The sequence below is a fragment of the Triticum dicoccoides genome, chromosome 2A, assembly GCF_002162155.2.
Source record: "Triticum dicoccoides isolate Atlit2015 ecotype Zavitan chromosome 2A, WEW_v2.0, whole genome shotgun sequence".
Lineage (NCBI taxonomy): Eukaryota > Viridiplantae > Streptophyta > Magnoliopsida > Poales > Poaceae > Triticum > Triticum dicoccoides.
In genome coordinates, this window is record NC_041382.1 from 418,265,422 (window position 1) to 418,286,759 (window position 21,338).

General features: G+C 43.6%; 1 protein-coding gene and 1 non-coding gene across 2 annotated transcripts; one reads left to right on the forward strand and one right to left on the reverse strand.

The window, feature by feature from the left end:
- Nucleotides 1-3,240: 3,240 nt before the first annotated feature.
- TRNAE-UUC lies at nucleotides 3,241-3,314 on the forward strand. Its single transcript has one exon. It is a non-coding gene; the product is annotated as a tRNA-Glu (tRNA).
- Nucleotides 3,315-4,207: 893 nt separating this feature from the next.
- On the reverse strand, nucleotides 4,208-15,253 carry LOC119354763 (phospholipase A-2-activating protein-like). The gene is made up of 22 exons (XM_037621509.1): nucleotides 15,089-15,253; nucleotides 13,727-14,061; nucleotides 13,147-13,250; nucleotides 12,800-12,868; nucleotides 12,644-12,704; nucleotides 12,209-12,348; nucleotides 10,421-10,610; nucleotides 10,138-10,199; nucleotides 9,642-9,730; nucleotides 8,979-9,051; nucleotides 8,323-8,382; nucleotides 7,943-8,089; nucleotides 7,802-7,840; nucleotides 7,637-7,674; nucleotides 7,366-7,452; nucleotides 6,510-6,675; nucleotides 5,727-5,804; nucleotides 5,399-5,535; nucleotides 5,091-5,167; nucleotides 4,859-4,928; nucleotides 4,710-4,775; nucleotides 4,208-4,602 (listed from the first exon to the last, which is right to left on the reverse strand). Exons 1-22 carry the CDS (start codon nucleotides 15,134-15,136, stop codon nucleotides 4,474-4,476), a joined length of 2,265 nt encoding a protein of 754 aa, XP_037477406.1. The 5' UTR covers nucleotides 15,137-15,253; the 3' UTR covers nucleotides 4,208-4,473.
- Nucleotides 15,254-21,338: the final 6,085 nt, after the last annotated feature.

A 21,338-nucleotide genomic window follows, 5' to 3' on the forward strand; every position in this document is an offset into this window, starting at 1 on the left:
TTATGGTTTATATATGCCTTTGCCTGTACCTAGTGCTCCTTGGGAGGATATATATATGGATTTTGTTTTAGGTTTACCTCGAACAAAGAAGGGAAGGGATAGCATATTTGTTGTCGTGGATAGATTCTAAAAAATAACACACTTTATACCATGTCATAAAAGCGATGATGCTGTTAATGTTGCTGATTTGTTCTTTCGTGAAATTATTTGCTTGCATGGTGTGCCAAAGTACTATTGTTTCAGATCGTGATACTAAATTTCTTAGCCACTTTTGGAGATATTTATGGGCTAAGTTGGGGACTAAACTGCTTTTTAGTACTACTTGTCACCCCCAAACTGATGGACAAACTGAAGTAGTCAATAGAACATTGTCTACTATGCTTAGGGTTGTTTTGAAGAATAATAAGAAAATGTGGGAAGAATGCTTGCCTCATATTGAATTTGCTTATAATCGTTCATTGTATTCTACTACTAAGATGTGCCGTTTTGAAATTGTGTATGGTTTCCTATCTCGTGCAACTATTGATTTGTTGCCTCTTCCATCTTCGGAGAAGGTTAATTTTGATGCTAAAAAACGTGTTGAATTGATTTTAAAAATGCATGAGTTAACTAAGGAAAACATTAAGCGTATGAATGCTAAATATAAACTTGTTGGAGATAAGGGTGGAAAACATGTTGTGTTTGCACCTGGAGATCTTGTTTGGTTACATTTGCGTAAGGATAGATTTCCTAATTTGCGCAAATCAAAGCTAATGCCACGTGCTGATGGTCCTTTTAAGGTGTTAGAGAAAATAAATGATAATGCATATAAACTTGAGTTGCCTGCAGATTTTGGGGTTAGTCCCACTTTTAACATTGTAGATTTGAAGCCTTATTTGGGTGAGGAAGATGAGCTTCCGTCGAGGACAACTTCATTTCAAGAAGGGGAGGATGATGAGGACATCAATACCATTGTTACACCCACAGTCCCTGCTACTATACATACTGGACCAATTACTAGAGCTCGCGCGCGTCAATTGAATTACCAGGTACTTCCGTTTCTTGGTAACGATTCTAATGTTCATGAGAATATGATGCTGCCTAAATTGGATACGTTTGTTTTGCTTACAAATGAAGGGTCTAGCTTGGACAAGACAAATGAACCTTGAAGAAAGTTCAAGCATGGAGATGATGGCATGCGTAAGGGGAACAAGAACGGAGTTCCAAGTGATGATTTCAGTACTTTGAAGCCACCATAATGAGTGCATGAAGCCTTGGACGAAATATACAAGATGTCACTTCATAAATTTCGTCCAGAGGCTATTCTAGGTGCTGCGTCACCTTATTTTTGGGCCAGGCCCATGTAATTTTGAAATACTTGATTATAGGTTGCTTTTAGAGTCTGTATGTGTGGGGAAACAAGAGTTAGGGTTGGTTTCGAACCCCTCCTCCAAGGGCCATGAAATTCCCCCCTCTTCCTCCATATATACAGCCCTTAGGGCGTCGTTTAGACTTTGGGTTTATTTAGATTAAAAGTTCGCCATAGCTGCAACATCACGTACTTCGTTTGTGTTCAACGACCAGACAAAGGCGTCACAGAACCCCATCTTCATTAATAAAGTTTTCCTCTCATATTCGCAATATCTAAATTGCAATCTCAGTTTCTTGCTTGTTCTTCGTTTGCTTGTAGAAAATAGACCCTCGTGGTCAGGTTGATCATGCTCCGGCATGGTCAATAACCCCTCGAAAGTTGGTTTAGCGATTGCTAAGGCGTGACATCTCGCATGTTCGTAGTCGAATCGTCAAGGTCGACTCCCACAAAAAACGATAGCCACCATCTCATCGAAACATCAGGACACCTTCGCCTTTATCAGGGGCCCGATTGGACAATAACAGGAGCTTCAGTATGTTGCAACGCCAACGCCATACCTTGCATGATAGCATGCAACTCTGCCTCAAGAGGGTCGTTGCAATTAAAAATATATCGATATACGGCTAAGGTAACCCCACCGTCGTGTCGTCTTAAGGTCATGTCGGCAGCCGCCGTGTCGTCCACTCCTAAAGATCCGTCCACAGACAGGGCAACACGATTCACTGTAGGCGACGACCACGAGAAAGTTTTTGTTGCTTTCTTTCTTTCTATTTCCGGACTCACTTCCACCATGGGCATCTTCCCCTTCATAAGCTCCTCTGTATTGTACCTCAAGTTCAAGTGATAACATATAGCTTTGAAGATAATCAGCAGATACTTGAGTTGATGGGACATCTTTCCCATGTTTACTGTCCGTTCTCAAAGATCAAATCCTCCAAACTAGCATAATGATGCATTCCCGCTCATATTGTCCACAGATAGCGAGTAGGTCTAGTAGCTATTCATTCCATGTATAAATAAGCGCAAAATTATTAGGTAATTGTCACCTTTCTCTCATACGTTCCCACAAGTCTCTTGCATGTTCACATGCGATTGAGGGATGATAGCTTGATTCTTCCTCTTTGCCACAAAGTGGGCATGTAGATCTTTTTGAAATATGCATGTACTTCTTGCAAACATTGGTAGCTAATGCTCGGTGTTACCTGTACATAAACCTGTGCATTCGGTCTGTAAAGTTTGTTCGGTCCAACCATTTCGATCTTCCTATTTGATGGCTGAATTTACTTCCTTCTTTTCATTTTCTCTCTATTTAGTCTTCGATCAATACAGATCGGTCTTCGCCTTGACCAAACGAACAAATTCCACAATAAATGCAGTGTCGTTCATTGATTCTAAACATGACTAAGGGGGCAATTGTGGAAGACACTTATGTTGAGACTTGCAACTTTATGAGACTCCCAGTGTTATGAGTTGGGTGAAGGGCAAAGGAGATGGAGTCTAGGACTCCGGGTACACGAGATCGATAGGACTAGACGGTTGTAGGCATGAGTGTGTGGGACTCGGAGGTGTATGGCAGTTGCGGAGTAATTCAGTTTTTTTGGTTTATTGGGTCAGCTGTGGAAGATGACCGATCTGACCAAACTTAATTGGGTCTTTGATTTTTGACGACCGATCTCAATTCGGTCTTCTACAACTCCCATCATGTCAATAAGGTTTCATTTTTGGTCTCGGTCTTAATGCCGGAGAAATGATGAACTACAGCGGACAAGTGTGTGTGGGAAGAATGGCAACCATCAAGCAAAAAAACAAATCTCTGGATATGACCCAAAGGAGTTAGCGGGGCTGATTCTATACAAATAGTATAGATATCTCGTGAAACTTGTCACTGGTCCATTGTCGTCCAGCCCGGTTAGGATACCTGGCTTTCACCCAGGCGACCCGGGTTCAAATCCCGGCAATGGAGTCTATTGATTTTTTGGTCCCTTTATTACACCGCTGACGTGTATAGATGGCGAATTACGTACAGCCAGCAAGCAACTTTGTCTCTTTTTTTTGGCAGGAAATAGAGCGTATCTTTCCTCTGAAAAAGTGTTACCATCTCGTAATACCCCATCCGTTTCTAAGTATAAGTCTTTGAAGAGATTCCACTATGAATCACATACACTTGTATCTATGCGTTTTAAAATATAGATTCATTCATTTTACTCCCTTTATTACACCGCTGACGTGTATAGATGGCGAATTACATACAGCCAGCAAGCAACTTTGTCTCTTTTTTTTGGCAGGAAATAGAGCGTATCTTTTCCTCTGAAAAAGTGTTACCATCTCATAATACCCCATCCGTTTCTAAATATAAGTCTTTGAAGAGATTCCACTATGAATTACATACGCTTGTATCTATGCGTTTTAAAATATAGATTCATTCATTTTACTTCGTATGTAGTCCATAGTGAAATCTCTACAAATACTTATATTTAGAAATGGAGGGTACTATCTTTCACACTGGCTGGATGATGCAGCCAACAAACGGATCTCCCTAAGAGCAACTCTATTTTTATTACGAAGAATTTTAAGCGGAAATTAAGATGAGTCAAACGTCGTGCACGACCAGCTCTATTTTGTCCATCGTGTTAAGACTGATTATGCTGGCATTACCGTCCAGCAATTTCCCGTGCATCCTTTTAACCAGTGGTTTTAGCGCACAAGCAGCATAGGGATCGATCACTTGGCTTCTAGCGTCTCCGACTCTGTCCTGCCTTTTGCTTTTGGAGTATTTAGATAAGATATGATTCGATGTTATGTTTCACGTTCGTTGAGAAATATGCCGGGTTTCCTTTTCATGTGGTAGAGTGCTTATTATGTAAAAGTGCACTCAGTCGCCTGCGTGCGCATAAATAGTAAACTTTGTGATCAGAGCGAAGGATTCGCACGATACCTGATTACAAGGTGCAGCAAACTCTCCTGCACTCACGCAAAAGTTATGCTACTACCTGCGCGGATGTGGGCTGCTACCACTACTTAACTGCATCGCTGCGCCCAGCCCAGCGCAGCTCAGTAGTGACTCCCATGACAATGGCACTGCGTTCCTCGTTTTCTCTCAAATGTATTTACGACACTCTTTCTCATCTTGTTAGCAGCTCGATATCAGCTCCGACTTCGGCGATCTTCAAGTCCATGGAAGCTTTTGCGCTGCTTGCGACGCTCTTCACGTCGAGGTCAAGGGCGATGGACTTGACCAGGCCGTTCAACATCTAAAGGTTAAACAGGTCAAGGGAAGCACGTGCAAAGGTGATACCTCGCTCAAAACTCTGCCATGATAAATATGTTATTTTGCGTAATGAAATGTCGAAAAGGATACAAGAGAGCCGATTGCAACAAGGGCCCTGTATTTCGAATCGGCATCTTGGGCATCGTCTTCAGCAATCTGTGGATCCAGATAAGAAATGTAAACACAGGTGGCTGCAGGGAGTAGAGTGATTTACAGAGGTCAGAGATATGGGAACTCACTTCAAGGGCCGCAGAAAGAATTTGTGCCTGACTTTGTTCATCCTTCGATTCAATTGAAAGAACAGAATAGCTGCAGAAAAATATATATATTAGTCAAAAAAAGAGACAAGATCAATCAATGCAGGGACATCAGCGGCATTGCCAGGTGTGCCTGCTAAGTATATTCCAGCATCATGACCAACAAAATTGCAATGCATGGCTAGGTACAAGTATAACACAACTCAAAACTTACTTCAGTAAAAGTGTTGCATATGCCAAGTGAGCGTTCTTGCTAAAAGACGGCTTGCAGCTCGAGAAAGAATCAATAATCTGAAATTATAGCAAACAAAAGTCACTACTTTGGCGCACCAAAATTTACTTGCCACCCCCAAAAAATTATTCAAAATCTAATTTCGTTTTATGAACTAAAAGAGGCCCAGAAATTGACCAATAGATGTTGTAGTAATAATTATTGAATGATAAAACCAACAGCTACTTTCGAGTCAAAATTATATAAATAGGCTGAAATAAAAAATAAGTGTATGTAGTTTGAAAACTAACCTCAGCACAATGGGTTTTCAACCATTGGTGTAAGCATGGGTTGTCAAATAAGTTAGTAACTGCTTTGAGGATTGTAAGCACATTCGGTGAGTGCACAGGTATTGCTACAGCCTTACGGAAAGTTTCCCTGAGTACATCTGATTGATAACATGAGTAAAGAATCTTAGTTCAGTACCAATAAACAAAACAAGGCTGACCATTTTGCTAAGAAATATTACCAGCTATTCTTAAAATGAACATAATAACCAAAAATACTGAGTCAAAAAAAAAAACTCAGACAAGAAAGACTGATGCGCTAAAGCATTAACAGGCACAAGCATAAACTCACCGTTTCCACTTTCAATGGTCTTAAGAAGTAAAGTAGCCCCGTCAGGATGCAACACAAACATCCTCAGAAAATCAATAACTGTAAGGTAGAGAGATGGGCAATTATTTCAGATGAACCAAAAATCATCTCCATCAAAAACATAATGCAGCTTCGAATATCCAAACATAATACACTAGTTGTTAAACCCAAGCAACTGTCCCACTAATATTAGATAAGAATGTTTTACTGCAAAAAGCATCTGGAACAGAATCCACGTGTAAAAGATAGCTCCATAGGAGAAAACAAGCTCCGGCATTCTTAACAGTTTGTCACCTTCGGTGAGAACATTGGGAAACCAAAATATATCTTGGTCGGTTGAATTTTATCTGATTTCTTTGACCAATACCAAGGCTTTATAACGAAATTGTCCTCATCCGTGGATGTATCAATTATATTTCTCTCTTTTAACGCTGAGAAGCTGACATTTTTCCAAATAACAACTTTAGCTCTACAATCAAACTTTTGGCAGGAAAAAAGAGCATGCCACAATTAATTGAAACTATCAACTACAACAACGTAATTATTACATTATAATAGCTGACGGTAATTCAATAAGACTAAGAGTCTATGAAAGAAGGGATGTACTCAGTCAATAATCTCCTTATGTTTTAGTTCTTGTTTCAACTGACATCGGAATTCAAGAGTCTAGTCTAATCACCAGGTGAAAACAGAGAGCTTGGAGTCAACCATTATGTTGATAACAGTGTTAATGCGGTCCCAAAGTTTTTTAGAGAAGGGATGTACCTGGAAACATCATCTGTGAAGGCCAAGACTTCAATATTTTTAGCAACAACACGATGTCAGCATCTGCAAGCTTGCTTGTGTGATAAAATGATGTATTTTTCAATACTTTCACTATAGCAGCTAATCTTGAAAAGTCTGCCTCGGACAAGGATAGATGTTTTTGTTCCTGAATAGACAAAGTCAATTATTAAGCCTAGGTAAGACATTAATGGTCCCTATTAACAGAGTGAATCCCCTGAAAGTATGAAATAATATAGAAATTAAAATCCCTCATAAAGTTTGGACATGATTGTATTCTAAGAATCCCATGTGGAGATACCAGACTGAACTAAGCTGTGGTTAAGCCCACATAACTCCATAATTATTTTAGCTTTGTGCTAGATGAACTAGTACTCAAATGACAGCGATATGGTTATTGTCGTCTAAAGATTTTTCAATCACATCCCATAGAAAGCCAAAACACAAGAAATTCGCAGTTTTGCTAGCAAGGTCAAGTTATCCAATTCATACTTCAGCATAGCATAGTATCATAATTACACACCCATCATGGACATGGACATCCAACACATGTCTCTGCACTTCAAATAGCTGGAACAAACTTTGTTCAACTATGCTGAGAACCTGAGGTGGTTTAGTAGCATGTCTTTTCCACACTACTACTTGCCTGAGAAAGTTATATTCCTTATGCCAGGGACAAAATTATCAGCACAAGCTTGCAGCTTATAAGAAACAAAAGGGCCAACAAGAAGGTGAGAGATGTGGGAGTTCATGGACCTAAAGCACCTTGATAGTTCTAAAATAAATCTTTAAGGATGTAAATAAAGTTGTGAGATACTGAAATAAGCTTCAAAATTACCGAGTCAGATGCAAGTGTTGCACTGAATTCTGTAATTTTCTTAAGGATCCCCTCAAACTGAGCCGTCTCAAATAGTAACATTCCGTTCTGCAAACAAAGGGAAGTTTTTTTTTTTTGAGTGAGAATTGCAATAGATCATAACTCAAATCTGATGGCAGCTTGTTTCTAGTGTGTGTACAAGAACAAAGTACAGGTAGTTGAGTTTAAATGTTTTAGTTTCAGTCAAGTACTCGTATTAGATTATCATCAGTTAATAGCAATCCATTCGTACCTTCGGTATGTGCTTGAAAGTTTGTTTTGGGGCACTGCCTGCAATTATGTATGGAACATTATGGCAGGACTCTCAAAAGATGCTAGAGATATTTACATTTTATGCGAGGAAAAAGGAAGAAAAACCTATTGTAACAAATTGAACACTGTGTGCATGAATACATACCATTTGAAGAAGACGGTTGCCCGGGTACATATGCATTACCTGATACATAATTAATAAAGTCAAGCATCAACAGACCAAAACTGGCAATATATTAATATTTTATAAATGACTGCTGAAAGATATAAAATCTAACACGCTTACCCCCAGTATAGGGATCGCGGAAAGATGGATCTGGAACAAAATTGTTCTGCCCAGAATTTTGCAGTATGAATTCTACAACTTGCTGGCGATATGTCAAAGGAAGATTTTCTTTCAGGAGCCATTTGTCTGCAACTGCGTATGGATCATCTGCACAAAACAATTCATAGGTAAGACGGTGGTACTTAAAATAGCAAAGTGGTAGACTCTCAAGCATCAAATCAAAGTGCAGTACATGCAAGCGGAGAAAAAACTTCACGTTAGATGACTATTTAAATGATGATTTTTCTAAACATAACTATGTGGGTCACAATATTGCTTTTTTACTCTGGAAACAATAGCAGAGAAACAACTTCTAAATGCAAGACAAATGTGTGATATACCTGATCGATTGTAGGGCAGTTTCCGAATGGGCTCTCCATCTCCAATGTCAACATTAAAAACTGCACAAATATATAAAAAATAATACTATAAAGAAACAGAAAAGATTAGGAAAAGGCCAGCACTCAACCGACTGATTTTCTGTCTGTCCCTGTGGGAGCTCAGCCAGGGATTTGCAACATAGCCCATGTTGCAGTTCCAATACGGGCCATGTTGCAAAGGACAGGGGCAGAGCGACGTGCGTGATGCGTGGGAGATCAGCCTCGGATTGCAACATGGCCCATGTTGAAAGGACGGGGGCAGCGCGAGGAGCATGACGCATGCCTGTGTGCGAGCTCAGCCTGAGATTTGCAACATGGCCCATGTTGCAAAGGACAGGGGCGAGACCATGTTGCGCTGCAAACATTTTTTTCATGAACCGCAAAAAAAACTGTTCGGCGGAGTGCAACATGGCTCTGTTGCAAAGCCCCAAACACAACACGGGCCATGTTGTGGACAGACTGGGGCGCCCGGCTGACGCAGGAAGAGATCGAACGGCTGTCTCACACGCTAGCCAACGGCTACCAAGGCGGTTAATGCAATTCGATTATTGCTCTGCTGACGCGTAGCGTCGCCTAAAAGTTTAACGGTGAAACACATCAAAGAGAAAATAACTTACCGAAGTCATAGTGAGCACCATCATAAACCTGACCTTGTGCAGCATCCCCAGGTCCATCCACCACCTCACCAATCTAGCAATTTGGTTTATGACAAGATAAGTCACCGACGCTTATTTAGTTATTTTGGGACGGAGGGAGTATACAACAAAGCAACAATGCCACTGCAAGGTCAAGCGTGGTAAAAGCATATCGAGTGCTAAATTAGGTTCCATTTAATGTGTAATAAATGTGTCATCAACCCTATCATATTTGAAGATTGTATGTGTGAATTTGGACCGTTACTGCAGGCATTGAGTGCCTCACGGATACCTCAAATTGCATAAAAACTTGCATTTAAGTTACATTACTCAAGCAGCATATCAAGAGGGCAGGCCTGGCGCAGTGGTGAAGTCCTCCCCACTTGTGCCAAGAGGTCCTGGGTTCGAACCAGCCTCTCTGCATTGCACTTTGCAGGGGTAAGACTAGGTTCCTATAATCCCTCCCCAGACCCCACCTTGTGTGGGAGCTTCTATGCACTGGGTCTGTCCTTTACTCAAGCAGCATATCAAGCAGCTAAAGATAGCAACAGACCAAATATGTAAACATTGCTCAGCTTTGCAAATTCTTTGATGTAGCAACTTAATATAATACTATGGAAAGGTCTAATGCACAAAGGTACTTACTTTGTCCCATTTTAGCTCTTTTGAATTCCATGAATAAGCAACACCGTTATCGCCCTCTCTAACAATTAGAGTTTGCCCATCAGTGTTTCCTGCTTGAGCAAAAGAAAAGTTACAAACATGGCATTACTATGCAAAAATAACACGCGCGGTGATGACTAGATATTGTCAATTACTTTACATACACCACAAGTCCACGACACTAAAGAATTTATAGAAAAATTGTTTTTATATTGTGATCTCCTTAATCCCTTATGCGCTGAAATATGATGAAGGCAAGGTTTATTGCAAATTGGAAAGATATGAATATTTTCAAAAGCTCGAGATTATTTCAGTGTGCAAGTACACCTTCAATCCGATTTTAATTTTGAACTCCATAATATGCTGACATTATGTTTCATGAAAACACACCCAGCCTCATTCACTACAAATAGTTGGAGCATCATGGAAATATGAACACAATACCCCTGTAATGTATCAGAAAAATGAGATATATGACCTTGAACTTGCAGTGCCTCAACTCCTGGTAGATCCATCAACTTCAGTCCACCAACAGTCTTTCTGTAGGAAAAAAAGGCATAAAGATCATTTGGTCAAATTAGTAGTCGACGTATGATTAACCCCATGGTTCCGACTATTATTATTTTTGGACAACAAGTCTTGCCTAAAAATTAAAATGTTAGCATAACAATTACATGATAGAGTAATCCGACAACAAAACTGATCCTTTAAGCAGAAGATGTCAAAACTTCAGAATGTGAAAAAAAAAAACAGGAACCAACCTGCTTAGTGTGTACTGAGAAATAATATCGGTATATGTTGCAAGCTCCTCATCACTGCAGAACCTATTATTGTCGGTTGTCCATATCCTCACAACTCCGTCAGAACATGCAGTAACAACATCTCCATTATCCAAAAATTTAGCATCCCATATACATCCTGGGTGTTCAATGCTCTGAACACAGATTCCATCTGCATTATATTACTTGACAGTCATATAACCAGGTACATGGAGAAAAATCTGGATTCTGCTATGTACTAACAACTAAAACAAAAAAACTGCACTATAATGCACCTCCAATATAAATTTCGTTTCTACAATAGTTCATATTATGAATCCAAACATACTATCCCAAAAAACAAGACAGATATATCCTAGCTGCATCCATGAAACACACAACTCAAATCGGCCCAAGAAACTGGTTTACATCATCATAGGTACAGGTGAAAGAAGACCGTGTGTGGGTATCGGGATTCTTATTTTCAATGTGGAAGAAAAGAAGACCGGAACTGCTCATGGACTAGCCAAAGGAGGAATCAAGACAAGAATACAGATGCTTAACGACAATTAGCAGATCCCTCTTTACTAATTGTCACAATTTCCATTATCGTGCTAAATACAAACTACCTTTCCCATATGCCACTGCCCAATATGTTTGAGGTCGAAGTATTTACAATATTTTGCCTATAATAATGGAATCTGATGCAATATTTTGCCTCTAACAGAATCCCACTTAAGAGGAAGTACTATCATAGACTGGGACTATTTTTGTTTGGAGAAAATATTAGACTGAGGCATATAGGGGGACAAACCAGCTGACGAGTGGATAGTAACCCCAATGGAACGGTCAGGGTTTAAAGAGTTGTTCAGAACACATGGTACAAGTACGGATGGGAATAAAAAATTAGAAAGGTGAAAAATAAACCCAAACCAAGAAAAGAAAAATATAATGTTAAATCAGCTCGGGGTCCATACATCAGTTGCCATGCATAGAAAACCGAATTAATATCAGTCAGTTCGGTTTTAGGTTCAGTTTAACTAAACGGACTGAAAGAATCTGCTCGTCCTATGGCCCCATTTCCCAGGGCCATGCTACCGTCCTTATCTACTTTAGCAAAAAGCAAGTCCATCAAAATCTCAACTAAAGCCCAGCAAGATCTCCACCAAGTCAGCTAGGTGCCTAGGCCCATCTCTTGCTCTCGCGTACCAATGCAATCACGACGGTCAACGGGCCACAGGGAAACAAAGTTACGAACACTTCGCCCAATACTAGCCGCCACAGCACCAGCCGACATTCATGCAATCCATCCCAACGACCAACAGCACTGCACTCGGCAGCCCCATCAGTGGACTAGCACTCCTGTCAGTCTGTCACCGTCAACGAGACGATTCAAAGGATTCAAAGAGGAGCAGTGCCATGCAACAATGACGGTAGCAAAGTGCAATCATGTATGCTCTGCATTGCTGATTCAACAACAAGATTTTGGATTTCAATCATGACCTGTTGATAAAATCCGAGTATTTGACAGCATGCACACCCTGTTCTGCTATTGAATTACAGTTCCGTTTAAACCGAAAAGCAAACCGAGGTTTGGGTGAACCCAATTTCCGGTTCATAGTAATTTCCAGGCTAACTCAGTTGTCAATTTTAGAAAACCAAATACCGGGGAAAAAAGAGGAAGAACCGAATGCCCACACCTAGATTAAAATATAAATAAATTATATCCTATATAAAAAAAGTGCCACTGCATTTTAACAACAATTCTCCAAAGCAGACAAAATAAATCACCTTTCCATATCTTGACAGAGCGATCTTCACTGCCACTAGCAATTAGACCAGATGAATGCGCATCCACAGAATATACAAGAGAGGTATGGCCAATCATCTCCAACAGGGGTTGGCCAGTTAATGCCCATAACTTTATAGTTCTGCGAGCAGACAAAATATCATATGTTATCGTGTAAACAGAGTAGCTGTAAACTGAAAGAATACATTTGATGCACAAAAATGTAAGAAGACAATGAAAATGATGAAAAGCCAAATAGATGAGCAGTTCCTTTCAGCAAACCGTTGGCAGGATATTAGTACAAATATCCAAGATTAAACGAGAAATTATGATATCTTCATGTACAATTATATAGAAAGAATAATAGCAGCCTGTACTGATCCATCCTTTCATTTAAAAGCAAGTGGAACTAGTCAGGTGATATTTTAATCACTCACCCATCATGTGATGCAGAAAGTATACCCATCCCTGGCATCTGTGCTAAACATCGAACAGTGTCTGCAATGGAACAACATTTGTCAACCGATCAAGTATGTGTGGATGATCACAAAAATGCCAAAAGCACTAGTGCACATCAGGAGTTAACAAATAACCTGCATGCCCAGAGAATGTATGTAGACAAGTCCTTCCTTTCCAAAGTTTAATGGTGGAATCACTTGAACCTATACAAAAGGGGAAATATGTGAAGTATTAATCAACCATTTGACAAATTTAGTTATAGATATTCATGGGCAGTCACAATTGCTCTCAAATATTTCATAATTCATAAACCAGGATGCCATATGATGTTGAAGCCAATGACACCGGTTCAGTTATGGAAACGCTAGAAAACAGTGAAAATAATAAATCGCACTAGCAGTACAAGGTACCAGCGCACCAATGTAGATTAATAATAAAAATCTAGTAAAAATGGAAAATGAAGACATATCGGAAGCTCTACCCGTAAATAGTTCTCCCGAGGGCAGCTTTAGAACAGTTTGCACTGCAACTTTATGAGCCTCCCAAACTTCTACAGCATTGCCATCTCTCCACCTTCTTAAAGTACTGTGCATAATACAAGCGTCAGGGTACAGCAAGAAACCATTAGCTACAACGGGGAAACTTCATAAATTATTAGCCCATTATGTCATTTGACAAAAAAAATACAGCATAAAGTATAATTCATAAACGCGCATGCCCAAAAATACTGAATACACCACAGCCTAAACACAAGTAACATTGGAAACCTTTTCTATCAGGGAAGTGTAGAAAGAAACAGAAGTACGATGTGTGAATTTGTACAAATAGAAGAAATATAATTTATTACTCCCTCCGTAAACTAATATAAGAACGTTTAGAATACTAAAGTAGTGATCTAAATGCTCTTATATTAGTTTACAGAAGGAGTACATTACATTCATGTTACACCACTACATCTCCCTCAGGATGAAATCAGCACAAACAAGCAATCAAGAAGAAGTATGGTGAAGCCATACAAGCAAGTTCTGCACAGGAATTACACTGGTTGGGAAAAAACATACCAATCCATCGATGAAGATATAATGTCACCGTTGTCGTCGATAGCAAGACCAGTCACCTGTGAGGTGTGACCCCTCATTGTTCCAACAACTTCTCCTGTATGCAAATTCCATAGCAATACTAGCGTATCCATGCCACCAGAAACAATCGCTCCTTCCGGAAAGCGATCAGAAGGTGGGGCCCAAACCATCGGGCCAACAAAACTGGAATGTCCTACAAGTGTTTTTGAGAGGACATATTCGCGCTTCTTTTCCGGGTCCTGCATCCAGAATCTCACCGTTTTATCTCTTGACGATGTTGCGACCCCCACATCACCACAGATACAGATCCCACGAACCTATTAAAAAAGAGCAAGGACAAGTTAGCCAAGAACCAAATGTGTAGCAAATGTAGAAATTATGAAAGAGTTTGATGACAAGGATCTGACTTTATTGGTTGAATACATACCAATGCCCAAAGTCTCGAACTACTTAGTGATGCAGATATGCGTTCCACGTATGCAAAATAAACTTTGCCTAAGCTCTTAACAGTTTGAGCAAAATAATCGTTTAATACACAGGGATCACCTTTATCTCCAAATTTGGTTGATCATCATATACGCACTTTTTTATTTTCAATACTAACATGCTCCCCTTTTACTATCCTTTGAACATACACATGGGTTTGCATAAAGGGGTGTTTTGTATTATGTTTGGTATTTACATGCTAAATGCAAGTTATGATTGGAACCATACATCCATCGTTAGAAAAACAGAACGTGGCATTCTGGATGAGCATTGATTCCTGAAATAAGCACGACAATTTGTTGAATTTTTGGTGGAACATAACACAGGAACTAACCATCTGATTACACACGTGAAAAGAACTCCAGCAAAACCAAGTAACCAATGATTCCTAGATCCACAAATTCACTACAAATATCGTATCAAAAGCAAGTCAAAGTGCAATGACTAACCGCCGGCTATTTTTACACTACATATTCACCCCCTAAACCCTGTATATCGACTGTTATACAAACCGAAAGTAAAGTCACAAGAGCATGCGCAGGGAAGAACTAAATTCGGACGGGCAATTGAAATCTAAAACTTGTGGGGAGGTGTTGAACCGGAGGAGGGGGCAAGCTGAACCCGCGGGAGGGCAACCAAGCTAGCTAGGTCGAATTACGCAAACCCGCGCCGCCCTTCCAGCGAACGCGTCTAACTAGCAGATCGAGACGGCCCGCGCCCGCCGCAAAACCTCCGTCTAGGGTTCGTCCGGGCCGGCCAGGTGGGATCGAATCGCGTACATACTTGCAGGGGAAGCAAAGCGGAGAGCTGAGGCGACGGACGCGGGGCGAATAGTGCAGGGGAGAGGGAGAGGCTTACATCATCCTCGTGGCCGTGGAGCTGCGCGCTGAGGTGGTACTCGGCCATGGGCGGCGCCGGACGACGTACGGCGGCGAGAGAGAAAGATTGGCGGAGGAGGGAGACGGCGAGTCGAGACTGACACGATGCCAACTGCGAGCAAAGTTTCGTGGGATGTTGTGTCTCGGTCCTATATCGTGTTGTTGCGATTTCATGGAGGCTGGGCCGTGCCAGGTTGAGGTGGGCTCTCTTTATGGGCTGAGAGCATCTACGACCAATTCGGCGGACGAGCCTGGGCAGGTCCGGACACGTCCGCTTTGGACCCTTAGAGCAACTCCAACGGGGGACCCAAACAGACGCACGCTTCGTCCGCTTTTCATCCGTTTGGATCGGCCAGGCGGACGTGCACGTCCGCATTCTCGAATGGGTCGACTTGACTGTCCAACGAGAGGCGAATTCAAATGTGCCGGCATGGAAAAAACAGCTCGTAGATGTCGGATTTCGGGTTCCGGCAAAATCCTCAAGCTTCGAACTTTGGGGTGCACACGAAGATATTTCCCTTCCCCTACGTGGCGTCAAATGTCGGATTTTGGGTTCCGGCAAAACCCTCAAAGTTCGAACTCTGGGGTGCGCACGAAGATCTCTCCCTCCCCCTATTTCGCGCGCTCACCACGATCTCAAGGCTCAGCTCGTCGAACCCGAAGAACAAGGGACACAAGAGTTTACACTGGTTCAGGCCACCGATGTGGTGTAATACCCTACTTCAGTGTGGTGTGATGGATTGCCTTGTAGGCCGAGGATGAACAAGTACCAGGGAAGAACAGCCTCCTGAGGGGAGGTGTTCTTGAGTTTGGTGAGCTGGTGCGTATGAGGGTGGAATGGATCCGATCCCCTTCCTATGATGATGGCTAGTCCTATTTATAGAGGCCCTGGTCCTCTTCTCAAATATTAGGCGGGAAGGGATCCCATAACGGCCAATTTGAAGGGGGACAGCTAGTACAAGCTATCTTGACAAAAGGTGGTCTTCGCCTGTCAAAGGCTCTGGTGGTGACGCCGTCGTGGGCTCCGCGACGACCTCCGTCCTGTCGTCTTGCTGGTCTTGGTCTTGTTGCGCCGATATAAAAACCTTTGCCTGATGTCTCGGGACTCCTCGCTTGTGCCTGCTCCTTTAGCACCAAAGAGGCAACTGGTGCTATGCACCCGCTGGCGCCCGCCTGGTACCCGCCTGACCTTGGTCGTCATGGCTCACGTCACGGGAACCTCATGAGGTGCCCCTTACCTTGATCTCTCCGCTCCTCGCGAGCCAGCCTAATGAGGCTGCCCCTGAGGAGGTCTTGTGTCGTCCGTCTCGCGAGGCTTGACCCTTCGCGAGGATCTTGAGTGTTTGCTAGTGAAGATGGGTCGTACTAGGCCGCTCGAGGAGCCACGCCGTGGGCCGCAGGCAGGCAAGTCTGGAGACCCCCGTTCCCAGGACGCCGACAGTAGCCCCCGGGCCCAAGGCGCGCTCGGACTTGGCATCGAGGCGAAGCCAAGGGGCAAGTGCGGAGCACCGCGGGCCCCAATAGCCTGCGGCCTTGATTGACGCGTGGTGAATGACGGGACGTGGGTGTCTCCGCTTCCCCACGCTGCCTCGGCAACTGCCCGACTGACAAAAGGCTGGCGCGGGCTGCGCTGCCTTCATTGCTCCCCTTCGTCTTGCTTCAGATCTCCTTTCTTACTTCTCGCTCCCAAGGACTCCAGATCCGCCCAAATCTTCCTCCGAATCCGCCACCAATGGCGACCAACAAAGCTCGGGTCGTCGCTCCACCATCCTGGTACGAGCCTGCGTTGAGCGCGCCAAGCGTTTCGGAGAAGAACCTTGCCACCATGCTCCTGATGACGACGGCGGGTGATGAGAAGAGGAAAACCGCGCTTCGGGCTGGCTCCGCCGAGCCGGAGCCCTCGGGTAGCACCTTCTATCACTTCTTCATGAGCAGCGTTGTTGCGGGGTTGGTTCCCCCCTTCTCCAACTTCTTCTACTCTGTCCTCAACCACTACAAGCTTCGCGTCCTCCACCTTCATCCTAACTCCATCCTCCTCATGTTGATCTTCGCCTTCTATTGCGAGGCGTACGTTGGGATGATGCCGTCCGTGGCACTGCTGCGCCACTTCTTCTATCTTCGGACCAAGGACGGCCCCTGCTTGGGGTGTGCCAACTTTGTCGCAGCCAATAAGACCAACGCGATCTCGAAGGCCGGGAAGAAGGCCGAGAACTTCAGGAGCAAGTGGGTCCTGATGGATGCCAAGTGCTCTCACCCCCGGCTGGTGCTGCCGACGGCGATGCCCACGTCTCACGACGAGTAGTTCCGCGCGAAGCTCGACGATCCTCGGGCAAAGTTGGTGCTGGAGAGGATGACCGCCGACCTGAAGCCTGACGATCCGACGACGGCGAAGCTGATGGGGGCCATGATCATCAAGGAGTTCATGGCGCAGCGCGTGGCTCCGCTCCAGTCACGCCCACGCCCCTCATGGAAACTCGGGGACAGGGGTGACGACCTCCGCCTGCACTAGGAAGCCTTGTCTAACATGGAGCTGGGCGCAGCCCTCCGCTCCTTGGTTGGAGACGACCAGGAGTACCCGTCGGACGCCTTCGTTCCCTTGTAGCACCGTCCGGAAGGGGCGAAGATTGTCGCTGCCCTGCCTGTCTTTGATGGACGTGGCCTTGTGCCGCCGGCGCCCTCAAAGGCCCCGGTGGTGACGACTCCGGTGGTGGTGTCCTCTAGTGATTCTGGCGAGGAGGAGGAGGACTCGGTGGCCACCCTGGAGGGGTCTGGGGAGACCTCCCCCTCGCACAAGGCCGATCTCCTTCGCGCCTTTCCTGACGACGACGATGTCGACTGTAACGCCCTCAATGCGGCTATATCTCCTACGTGTCGAAGCACGACTTAGAGGCATAACCGCATTGAAAGCAATGTCGCAAGTAAGGTAATCTTCACAACAACACATGTAAAAAGATAATAAGGGGAAAGGTACATAGTTGGCTTACACTCGCCATGTCACACAAAGTACATAATAACATTACAATCATCCAATACACTCATGGTCCGACTATGGTACCAAAATAAAAGATCAACCCCAACAAGCGACATGGTCCCGATCGCCCCAACTGGGCACCACTACTGATCATCAGGGAAAGACACATAGTAACGACGGGAGGCTTCATCAAACTCCCACTTGAGCTCAAGCGCATCATCTGGAACGGAGTCATCAGGCCCTGCATCTGGTTTGGAAGTAATCTGTGAGCCAGGGGGACTCAGCAATCTCGCACCCTCGTGATCAAGACTATTTAAGCTTATAGGTAAGACAAGGTAATATGTGGAGCTGCAGCAAGCGACTAGCATATATGGTGGATAACCTGTTCGCAAAAGAGAGCGAGAAGAGAAGGCAAAGCACGAACGAAGAACTAAAGAACAACCTACGTCAAACATTACTCCAACACCGTGTTCACTTCCCGGACTCCGCCGAGAAGAGACCATCACAGTTACACACGCAATTGATTCATTTTAATTAAGTTAAGGTTCAAGTTATCTACAACTGGACATTAACAAATTCCCATCTGCCCATAACCGCGGGCACGACTTTCAAAAGTTTAAATCCCTGCAGGGGAGTCCCAACTTAGCCCATCACAAGCTCTCACGGTCAACGAAGGATAAACCTTCTCCCAGATGTTCTGATCAGACTCGGCATCCCGGTTCTACAAGACATCCTCGACAAGGGTAAAACTAAACCAGCAACACCACCCAGATGTGCCGACAAATCCCGATAGGAGCTGCACATATCTCGTTCTTAGGGCACACCGGATGAGCAAGACGTCGGGTAGGCCAGCCCAGAGTTGCCCCTGGTAGCCCCGGACATCGCTCAGTTGGACCAACACTTAGAAAAGCACTGGCCCCAGGGGGTTAAAATAAAGATGACCCTTGAGTCCGCGAAAACCAAGGGAAAAAGGCTAGGTGGCAAATGGTAAAACCAACGTTGGGCATTGCTGGAAGAGTTTTATTCAAGGCGAACTATCAAGGGGTTCCCATTATCACCCAACCGCGTAAGGAACGCAAAATCCGGGAACATAACACCGATATGACGGAAACTAGGGCGGCAAGAGTGGAACAAAACACTAGGCAAGAGGCCGAGCCTTCCACCCTTTACCAAGTATATAGATGCATTAAAATAACAAGGTAATATAATGATATCCCAATAATAATCAATGTTCCAACAAGGAACGATCTCCAAACTTCACCTGCAACTAGCAACGCTATAAGAGGGGCTGAGCAAAAGCGATAACATAGACAATCAACGGTTTGCTAGGACATGGTGGGTTAGAGGTTTGACATGGCAATTTGGGAGACATGATAAGCAAGTGGTAGGCATCGTAGCATAGGCATAGCAAAAGAGCGAGCATCTAGCAAGCAAAGATAGAAGTGATTTCGAGGGTATGATCATCTTGCCTGCAAAGTTGTCAGAGTTGACTTGATCCTCGTAAGCAAACTCAACGGGCTCCTCGTTAGCGAACTCGTCTCCCGGCTCTACCCAAACAAGACAAATAAGCAAAGGAACACAATCAACCACGTGCAAAGCTCAAACAAATATGATGCAAACATGGTATGATATGCGGGATGCGATATGTGATGCATATGCAAGATTTGACAAGGAATGATTGAACCTGGCCTCAAATTGGAAATCCAAGAGTGCCATTGGAAAGGTGAGGTGATTTCGGTTGAAATCGATATAAAGAACACCGGAATCGGAAGCACGGTTTGGAAATGGCAAGCAAAACAAATATGGCAATGGTCTGCGATAAACAGCAAGTAGCCATCTAAATGCATTAAGATAAATATGCTACATCACTCAAACATGGCAAGAAAATACATGGCAGGGATCCACTCATAATGCTTGACAAAAGATGAACACTGAGCTACGGCCAATTCATCCATTAACAGGTTCAAACAAGCATGGAAAAAGCGCAAACGATAAACATGTTTCAGGCTTAGTGAAATTAATACAAGCCTAGAATTTCATATCAGGTAGCACACTTTGGAGCATGAAAACTATATGCTACAGGAACTTAACATGGCAAAGCAAGGTATGACATGAAGCTACTCAAAGCACTTAACAAAAGTCCCTTAGTGACCTTGAGCCAAAAGGGATCAAAAAATACAATTGCAAGCATGTGAACATGGCAAAAACATAATCAGGTTATAGACTTAGAGAAAAACTGGATCATGCAAATCTGTTAACGAATAGGCATGTTTACGAGCTCGATGCACTCACTACAGAGCATGGCATGACAAACCAAGCATACACTCATCAAGAATACATATTATAGAAGCTAGACATGGCAAGAACAACAACATAGCATGCACGGATCAACAACAACATCCTCGGCAAAATCGCTAACAAGTAGACAATCTGCTAGGAATTATGAAATAGCAAAAGTAGAGCTCGATTGACTCAAGCTAGGGTGCTCCATAATTGCAAACAAAGACATGAATGGATAGAGCACCACAATAGTAACAAATCATCCTTATTGATCATCCTCAAAAGAGGCACGGATCACTAGGAAACAACATGAACATATGGCATATTGATAAAAACAGATCAAGGACTTAGTGAAATTCTAAGTCCCTGAAATCAGCATTAACGAATGCACTACTTTGCAAGCTTGTGCTAGTCACCACACATATCACAAAAATACATGGATAGCACCTCTGTAAAGATGGCAAAGCATATAACAAAACACATGTAGAGCTCAGGAGCATATCATGCACACATTAATCATGGCAAAAATGACAAATAGCTATTTGGTGCAGCAGATCTGACAATTATCTCAAATAGCTCTCTTCCAACAGCATTTCGGGCATCAAGATGAGCTCAAATGAAAATGATGCAATGGGACGAAATGATGTACTCTCTGAGACGAACATTTTGATATGCTACACGCCCAAAACTGAGTTACGGATGCAGAGTTACGACATGAGCAAGAATGCAAAATAATATGCAGACTTAGGGAAAAATCGGGGTCAACCCTAGGGTTACTGTAGCAACCGAATCTGGATCTGGGCGCACGCAAAACGAGGATCAACGGGGAACTCGCTGGAGCTGCATGAGACGGCGGCCGGACTTGGCGCGGCGCACGCTGGCGCAGCAGGAAGACGGTGGGGCGGCGGGCGTCGCCGGCGAGGCTGGAGGCGGGCGGCGCTCGCGGTTGGGCGGCGGAGGTCGCCGGGGCCGCCGGGCG

Bases quoted from the DNA above. Each gene is read 5' to 3' on its own strand.
- LOC119354763 (XM_037621509.1), bottom strand. From the start codon at position 15,136: ATGGCCGAGTACCACCTCAGCGCGCAGCTCCACGGCCACGAGGATGAT. The intron at 14,062-15,088 runs GTAAGCCTCTCC...CTTTTTTAATAG, and splicing joins TCCACGGCCACGAGGATGAT to GTTCGTGGGATCTGTATCTG. The intron at 4,929-5,090 runs GTAAGTTTTGAG...ATTTTTCTGCAG, and splicing joins TATGCAACACTTTTACTGAA to CTATTCTGTTCTTTCAATTG.